The following is an 8,495-nucleotide window of genomic DNA, read 5'->3' as shown; positions in this document are numbered from 1 at the left end:
CACCTGGGGTCTTGCTGGTGTGATAGACCCCAGCCTCTATGGATCTTGTGTCACGAGCTTGTTTTTGTGCTGCCATGATTCAGTGCCTCTGTGCTGTCTTTCGTCCAGCTTTGTCCCGCCATGGTAGGATTTCTGGATATCAGCCACCTCCTCTATCTTGGTCCGTTACATACCGTGCAGGGCCCTGTCCTTCCCATGATGGTTCCTCGTCTCCTCTCTTTCTTGGGTTCTGCTGCCTGAGGTATTCACTGAGGACTCGGTCCGTTGGGGCCATCTTTCAATGTATTTCTTGGTGTTCGTTGTCTCATCCTGGACTGTGGTGCTGGACACTCACCAGTCCCCGGCCCCTTCCTTCCGCTTAGCGTACAGCCTCAGGGTGCTGGACTTGGGTGGCACCCTCCATGCATGGTAAGGAGCTTTCTTGTCTTTATGTCAGTGGCTTCTATCTCCTCCTTTGGCAAACTATTTACCCCGCGGGTACCTGATCACGGGCAGGGCGTACGTTGTTGATGGCCCGATATCTGTTCTTACCCTTCAGCTGACTCCTCAGGACTTGCCCTGACCCTCTGCAGGTACTTGGTGGTTGCAGCTTTTTAGCGGCCTCTTCATGGTTCCCATTCACCTGGGAAACCCAGGTACTTGTAACTGTCCTCTATGTCTGCAATGTTCCCTTCTGGTGTTCAATCCCCTCAGTTCTGACTACCTTCCCTCTCTTAATGGTAATATATACTATTATATTATAGTCTATATAGGGGTTGCACGATACAACAATTCACGGTTTGGTTCGGTTCGATACTTTGGGTGTCACGGTTCGATATTTTTTGATACAAAAAAATGTTCATGCCTTTTTAATTTGTCATTTTTATAAAATATAAAATAATATTTAACTCACAAGCACAGTTTTAAATTTATGTTGCTGAAACAACAAAGTACTAAAAAAATAATATATATCTGTGAGGATCACTCATTTTGGAAAAGAGAGTTTATTACAGGAAATGGCTCTTTCCAAAATTAAAGCTATACTACAACGCTTCTTCTGGGCTATTCTCAGCAGCATATTAACATATCAGGTCCCCTAAGGAGACTAATGTGCTAACGGCTGTTCTAAATGACTCGTGGGTCAAGTTTTGTAGATGCGTGTCTTGTTGGTTTTGTCTGTTCCACTTGGTCATTGCACTAGGCGAGCTGTCGGATTAAATGTGCATGTCCTATTCGTTGTGTTCCCACTAGTGCTGTCAGCGTTATCTCGTTGACATGAGTTCACGCCACAACAGATTTTCTATGGTGTTGGCGTTCTGGGAGACTGGCTAGGCCACTCAGGACTTTCAAATTCTTCTTCCGGAGAATCCTTGTTTTTCGCCAGGGCGCCGTTTTCATTCTTTGTTTTTGTTTTGGATTCATTGTCATGTTTGAAGACCCCGCCGTCGTTTCATCTTCAACGTTTCCTCATGATGGAAGGAGTTTTGGCTCAAAATCTCACGATACATGGCCCCATTCATTCTGTCCTTAACACGGGATCAGTCGGGTCCTGTCCCTTGGCAGAACAACAGCCTTCATAGCATGATGTTCTCCACCCCCCATGCTTCCACATAGGTATGGTGTTCTTGGGATGCTAACTCAGTTATCTCCGTCTTCCTCCAAAAACACGACGAGTTGAGTTTATACCAAAACGCTTCTACTTGGTTTATTCTTACCACATGACCTCTCTCCCAATCCTCTGCTGTATCATCCGATGTTTTGCTTTGGCAAACTTCCGAGGGCCTGACATGCACTGGCTTCAGTAGCGGAACACATTCTGGCATTGCTGCGATTTGATCCCTGCGTTTAGTGTGTTATGATGGTGACTTTGTTACTTTGGTCCCAGCTCTCTGCAGGTCATTCACCATGTTCCCCCCAGTGCTGGTTCTTGGGCTCTTGCCACCGTTCTCCTGTCATTTTGACCCCACGCGGATGAGAACCCTGCGTTGGAGCCCCAGATCGAGGGAGATTAATCATTGGTTTTGTATGTCTTCCATTTTCTGATGATTTGCCCTCCCACAGTTGATTTTTTTTCACACAAGCTGCTGCCTATTGTAGATTCACTTTCCAGTCTGGTGCAGGTCTACCCTACTTTTCCTGGTGTCCTCGAAAGCTCTTGTTCTTGGCCATGTGTGGAGTTTGGAGTCTGGACTGTTTTTTGAGGTGTGGACAGGTGTCCTTTATACAGATTGATGCGTTCAACACAGGTGCCATCATACAGGTACCGATGTGGGGGACAGAAAAGCTTCTTACAGCAGACGTTACAGGTTGTGAGAGCAGAGATTTCCTTGTTTGAGGTGACCAACTACTTATTTTCCACCCTAATTTACAACTAAATTCTTACAATCCTACCATGTGGATTCATGGATTTTTTTTTCACATTCTGTCTCTCACAGTTGAGGTGTACCTCTGGTGCAAATTACTGACCTCTTTCCTCATTTCCCTACGTGGGGGAAACTTGCACAATCGGTGTCTGCTAAATACTTTTTAGCCCCACTGTAGGTCCAAACGCCATCATCTGGAGGTTTCAATTTGTCCATGCTTGCACCGGGGAGCTTAACTTCTGTCTCGCTCCAGCTTGCCCTGCCCGCTCAGGAATCTGCATTCGGACTACTCCGTCCTAGGCTGCATCTGCTCGAGTCGCAGATTCCACTGAGCGTTCAACACAGACAGCATCGTCAGAAGGAATGTTGATAATATAAATTAAAAATTTTGTATTGTTCGATACAATGCATACCGAACCGAAAGCACTGTACTCGAACGGTTCCAATATCGATACGAGTATCGTTTGGCATCCCCTTAGTATATATATATTTTCTTCCGTTGTCAGGTGGAGCACGTTGGTTCTCTGCTCCTATTGTCCTGGGGGCATGTAGGTTCACCTTCAGTTGGTATAGCTGCCGGCTGGCTCCTACGCTGCAAGCATTGATGTCTGCCAGCTGCTGTGGCCAATGGGGGGAGGACGTCAGTGGCAGCCGGAAGTGCGTGGTTGTTTTGCAGTCAGCAGGTAAAAATAACTAAATAAACCACCATCACAATATTACAGCGATTACTCAAAAAAACCTCTTATTTCTAAACCCTGAAAGATCCCCAGAAACAATAACATGTGACTGTTGCTTGCCAGTGCGGATAATATCAACGGATATTAGCGTCCACGTCACAAGAAAAATATTTATCAATCATTTTGAGAATAAAGTCGATAATGTTGAGATTCAACAAGTGTCTGAAGAGAGCAAAAAGCTCCACGGTTGCTACTGTATGTCATCAGAGTTGTGCTAATTTTGTGCCTTCAGAATCTGGGTTTTTTTAGTACGAATGAAAGAAATGATTTTCTTTAAGCTCATAACCACAGTGTGGTTCATATAGTAAACTGGTAAATGGCTGTTATTTATATTCGCGTTTTACTAGTCCTTCCGGCCCCCAAAGCGCTTTACCTATCCAGTTCTCCACCATTCCCGCACACATTCACACACTGGTGATGGTCAAGCTACATTGTACCACAGCCACCCTGGGTGCACTGACAGAGGCAGTATTAGGCTGTACACAAAAGCCAGGTTGGTTAATGGACAGATGCTTACGAGGTTATCGATTGGTTACATCCTTGTGCAATTAAAGAGGTGATATGTTGTATCACCTATGACGCTGATTCTACATTGTTTCACTAATTTCATCTAATATTAGGAATTTCTTTAGCCGGAATATAGTCCGCATGTGGCAGCTTTGTGTTCAACCCGTAGTTCCATATCAACAACTTTTTTCCTTGTGGCTCTAATACTCCGTCGTAGGATACACGCCTCCCTCTCTCCTTCCTGCAGCCTCAGTTCTTCATCTAACTGCTCGATCACGCTGTCTGGTGTTCTGAAGCCTGTTTTCTCTTTGTCAGGTATGGCAGGTCCGTCTGGGCGGCCGCCACCGCAGCCCGTGGGTACTGTTGGAGGGGCTGTTGGAGATTGGTGGTCTGCTCTCATCTGAGACCAGGAAATTATGATAATCAGAAACGAAAACAAACATAAGTAATAAATGAATCTATTTATGTGCCAATTGGAAACTAGTTGCAATAGTATCAGCGCCAGCTTCAGCAAGCTTGGCTGGAAACTTGCTTGCTGGTAATGCTGTGGTGTTTTATCCACCCACAGGACACGGTCTTAAATTGTGTACTTTAAATAAGCCCTAATAAAATACTGAAAACAACGTTTTAACAGTTGTTGTTTTGGTTATTTGTATTGTTTATGTGTATATGTTATTATTCTATTTATGTTATTTGTTTATCCTAACAAAAAATCAAGACATTGTTATCCTTATTTTTATATAAACTGAGTCCCAAGGCTGACCCATACTGCTATAAAAAATACAGCGACTCACCACAAGCTTGAAGTGGTAAAACACAAAGTTGGGACCACCTTGAGTTGATGCATCATTGTACCAAAAAAAAACAATCTTTTCTACTTGTAAGAAAATTATTGGATTTTTATTTTTAACTTTGTCATAATTATCTGCTGCACAAAGTGACCTATTACCATCCTGGTTATAAATTGATGGTCTGCCAAAAACTGATTTCCCACAATTTTTAAACTTCCAGGTGCAGGCTGTGTAAGATGCCCCAGAGACAATCCAGCACATAACAGCAGGGTGCAAGATGCTAGCAGGCAAGGCATACATGGAACGCCATAACCAAGTGGCCGCATAGTGTACAGGAACATCTGTGCCGAGTATAACCTGGAAGTCCCGAGGTCAAAATGGGAGATGCCCCAAGGGTGGTGGAGAATGACCAAGCTAAGATCCTGTGGGACTTCCAGATACAGACGGACAAAAGGGTGGTGGGCTAACCAACCGGACATAGTGTGGTAGACAAACGAAGAAGACGGCCGTAGTGATCGATGTAGCGGTTCCGAATGACAGCAAACATCAGGAAGAAGGAACACGAGAAGCTGGAGAAATACCAAGGGCTCAGAGAAGAGCTCGAGAGGATGTGGAGGGTGAAGGTAACAGTGGTCCCCGTGGTAATCGGAGCACTAGGTGCGGTGACTCCCAAGCTAGGCGAGTGGCTCCAGCAGATCCCGGGAACAACATCGGAGATCTCTGTCCAGAAGAGCGCAGTCCTGGGAACAGCTAAGATACTGCGCAGACCCTCAAGCTCCCAGGCCTCTGGTTAGAGGACCCGAGCTTGAAGGATAAACCGCCCGCAGGGGCAAGCTGGGAGTTTTATTTATATATATTCCACCTCAGCTGGATTCCAGCTGAGGTAAAACCTACAGCCCCCAGGACAATAGGAGCAGAGACCACTTGCTCCACCTGACAACAGGAAGAAACACCTGGTTACTGATCATCAGGATGTTTTAAAATGAATACATGTATGATATGTGTGACTTCACCTATGAGTGTTAGATGTAAAAATACATCAATAAACAAAGAGGTTTGTTACCTGCCCCGGCTGCGATCGCTAAGCCTGTCACTGAAACATAAGAAAGAAAGGGAAAAAAAAATCTTACCAAAGCTCAGCCTGAAATATTTAGACATTTTCTGTGACGCTACAATCATGAACTTATATGATGTAGAGATGATTTGAAAAGGCAGCTGTACTCACACAGACCCATTGTTGCACTCAGGATCAGGAGCCTAAGCCTGGACTGTGTTGGACAACTGGACTTATATAGGAGTGTGAGGATCAGCTGTTTTCCCAGAAAATGAAACTCTTAGAATGGGCGTCACTGGGTCTGTGATGTAAATAAACTTTCTTTAGTCATCATGGAACAAGTGATTGTGAGGTTGGATCTCAGGGGTTTGACATATTTACTCATTTATTTAATGCCATCTTTATTATGGATTTTACACACGGGTTATTTCAAGGGTTTTTCTTTCTGTTTTAATCCTTATGTTAAATCACTTGCTTAATATGAAAACAAACAAGAACAAGCTTATCACAGGGAGCGTATATAAACATTATTTGGGTCACTGAAATGTTTCTGTATTAGGTGTGGGAGCAAAAAAGATCACTGGCAGATCTGTAAGGACGGCAGATATACTGCACTTCTTTAAACCTCTGACCTTCCTCAGAGAAAATAAATTACACATTTAAAATAATTAGAGGCCAAAAATTTCTTCCTCAGGTGGAGACAGACACCAACATGCATCCAAGCACATTTTTGAAAGTGCTGGATTTTTAATGTCACAACTGGATCAGTTCATGGAAACCAGAACAGAAACGTCTTTATTGCCTTACAAGAAATGTCTTAGGTGACCTGATTTAAACAAGCACTTTGGTTGTTGTGTATTTATTTTGTTGCACAAAAGTTTCAGTTCATAAGAAATGGTTCTTGTAGTTGTTCAAAGATTGTCACACCACTGCAATGACGACAGCATTAAACCTCGCCCATACTGCAAACATACCCATGACATACTGGCATAGTTTACATTCAAGTAAGTGATGATTGAAGGAACAGGACTTTGTCTTTCTCTTTTCAAAACAAGTTGTGTACATTTATCTTCTCATGATAGCAAAGCTCGGCATTCCTCATGACATTAATGTGAATCAACACAGTTTAAGTTTAAAAAATGTCAACCTTAATATAAATGATGGTTTATTGGCTGTAAGTCTGTCTCATGGTGCTCTAACATCCTCATCTACAGACTTATAAACAAAAGGGTGTAAAAGTTGTGTGTTGGAACACATTTTGATTCAATATCCTTGTGAGCATTATTTAAAAGGTACTGCAGTGTAGAAAGTAGTGCTGTTTATAAAAATGTGGAGAAGAAGCCAATCAACAATCATGACTATCACACTGAAAACGTCATAACACTTAAAGGTTTAAGTCTTTGCTACAGAGAAACTGCAAGTGTTTTTTATGTAACAACCCCCCCTGTTTTAGGGCAAGAGGCAGGGTACTGAGTCTGTCTCAGGGATCACTAACTCATAGACACAATCGTTCACAGTCAGATTCACACATATGGGCAATTCAGACTTTCCAACTGACCTAGCCCCACTAACTGCATGTGTTTGGACTGTGCAGTTGAGCTCTTGGACTGTGGGAGGAAGGGAGAATACCTGGAGAGAACCTGCAGACTCCACACAGAAAGAAAGGTGGAATTGAACTCAGGACCTTCCTTTGAGGCATCACTGCTAACCAGCGTGCCACCGTGCTGCCCCAGGTTTGTTGTTATAATAATGAAGTTATTACTACACATAATTTGTTATTGTGCAGAGCCCATTGTTACTGCAATGAGATTATTTGGATCATTGCAAAGAAATGTTTCTTTCATTCTTTATGTGGTTTCCACAATCATAAGATGAATATGTTACTGTTTAGAAAAAAAAAAACATCATGCTGCTCCTCCCCTGTCTAGTGTGTATTGTTCTTTCAGAAATGGGAGTGTCAATTCTTGAAAAAAAGAAAAAGTAAAAGACATGGATCAGCTTTCCATGACTGCAGTTGAGCTCTTGGTGTTTGAGTGTTATCACTGAAAGTATGGACACAAGCTTTGAAGAGATATGTGAGTGTATGTATATATATATATATATATATATATATATATATATATATATATATATATATATATATGTATGTATTTTATAACAGTGTTATCACATTATGCAGTGGATATGAATTATTTTTATAATTGTGAAGATTTTATTTGAAATCTTTTTGTATTTCATTAACAGGCAAGGCGGTCCTTGTGTTTGCAGGTATGCCATCACATTAACCACAGCATAATTTTGATATGAATATATGAATATAAACTTTTTTATCCAGGAGCTGGTGGAGTTGTGATTCTGACTCCTGCCATTCTGGCTACACTGGGGTTCACTGCAGCTGGAATAGCAGCAGGCTCCGTCGCTGCCAAACTGATGTCAATTTCTGCCGTCAGCAGTGGTGGAGGTGGACTTCTAGCAGCTGTCATAGCAATCTTGCAGTCCTGGGGTAAACCGGATAATTTGTTACATATTCTCTCTCTCTCTCTCTCTCTCTAAATGTGTGTAAAAAAATCCGCAACCAAACAAATAGACATGTTTTCTTATAGAGCAGGATTACTGCCAGAAAAATTAGAAATTGTAATATTTTAGTCCACTTTGACTGTTGCTGTTTATCTAAATGTCAAAGATATGAAATGCTCTTCTTGGACACGTCTCTATAAATAAAGGTTCATGAGTAAGATAATTTATGTACATCATAAATTATTTTATGAAGAATTAAAACTTTGCACATGTTGAACAAGTATAACAAACAGCTAATGGTGTGTAATGTGATTTCACTTTAGGTGCATCAGGTCTGTCATGGGCTGCCACTTTAGTGTTTGGCAGTGCTGGAGCAGCAGTGGCTTGGGTGCTCTCAACCGTGTGTAACGTGACTGTGATATATGAAGATTCACACAGAGAATAAACACAAACTGACCTATAAATGTTTCCTGCTGTGACAAATCTCAATCGCCTGAATGAAACTTTATTCTTATGTGTGAATGTCGAACACTCAGATTAAAGGATG

The 8,495-nt window shown here is 42.2% G+C and overlaps 1 protein-coding gene and 1 long non-coding RNA gene across 2 annotated transcripts; one reads left to right on the top strand and one right to left on the bottom strand.

Annotated features, from left to right (window-relative positions):
* Nucleotides 1-5,263: 5,263 nt before the first annotated feature.
* On the bottom strand, nucleotides 5,264-5,921 carry LOC120745113. The gene is made up of 3 exons (XR_005698563.1): nucleotides 5,603-5,921; nucleotides 5,441-5,470; nucleotides 5,264-5,310 (listed from the first exon to the last, which is right to left on the bottom strand). It is a non-coding gene; the product is annotated as an uncharacterized LOC120745113 (long non-coding RNA).
* A 1,543-nt stretch (nucleotides 5,922-7,464) lies between these two features.
* Nucleotides 7,465-8,412, top strand: LOC120745110 (interferon alpha-inducible protein 27, mitochondrial-like). The gene is made up of 4 exons (XM_040049768.1): nucleotides 7,465-7,506; nucleotides 7,676-7,699; nucleotides 7,767-7,934; nucleotides 8,272-8,412. Exons 1-4 carry the CDS (start codon nucleotides 7,482-7,484, stop codon nucleotides 8,391-8,393), a joined length of 339 nt encoding a protein of 112 aa, XP_039905702.1. The 5' UTR covers nucleotides 7,465-7,481; the 3' UTR covers nucleotides 8,394-8,412.
* Nucleotides 8,413-8,495: the final 83 nt, after the last annotated feature.

The sequence above is a fragment of the Simochromis diagramma genome, unplaced genomic scaffold (genome assembly GCF_900408965.1).
Source record: "Simochromis diagramma unplaced genomic scaffold, fSimDia1.1 OVJJ01000456.1, whole genome shotgun sequence".
In the NCBI taxonomy this organism is placed as follows: Eukaryota; Metazoa; Chordata; class Actinopteri; order Cichliformes; family Cichlidae; genus Simochromis; species Simochromis diagramma.
The sequence above is the reverse complement of the archived record's forward strand: the minus strand, read 5'-3'. Positions and strand labels throughout refer to the sequence as shown.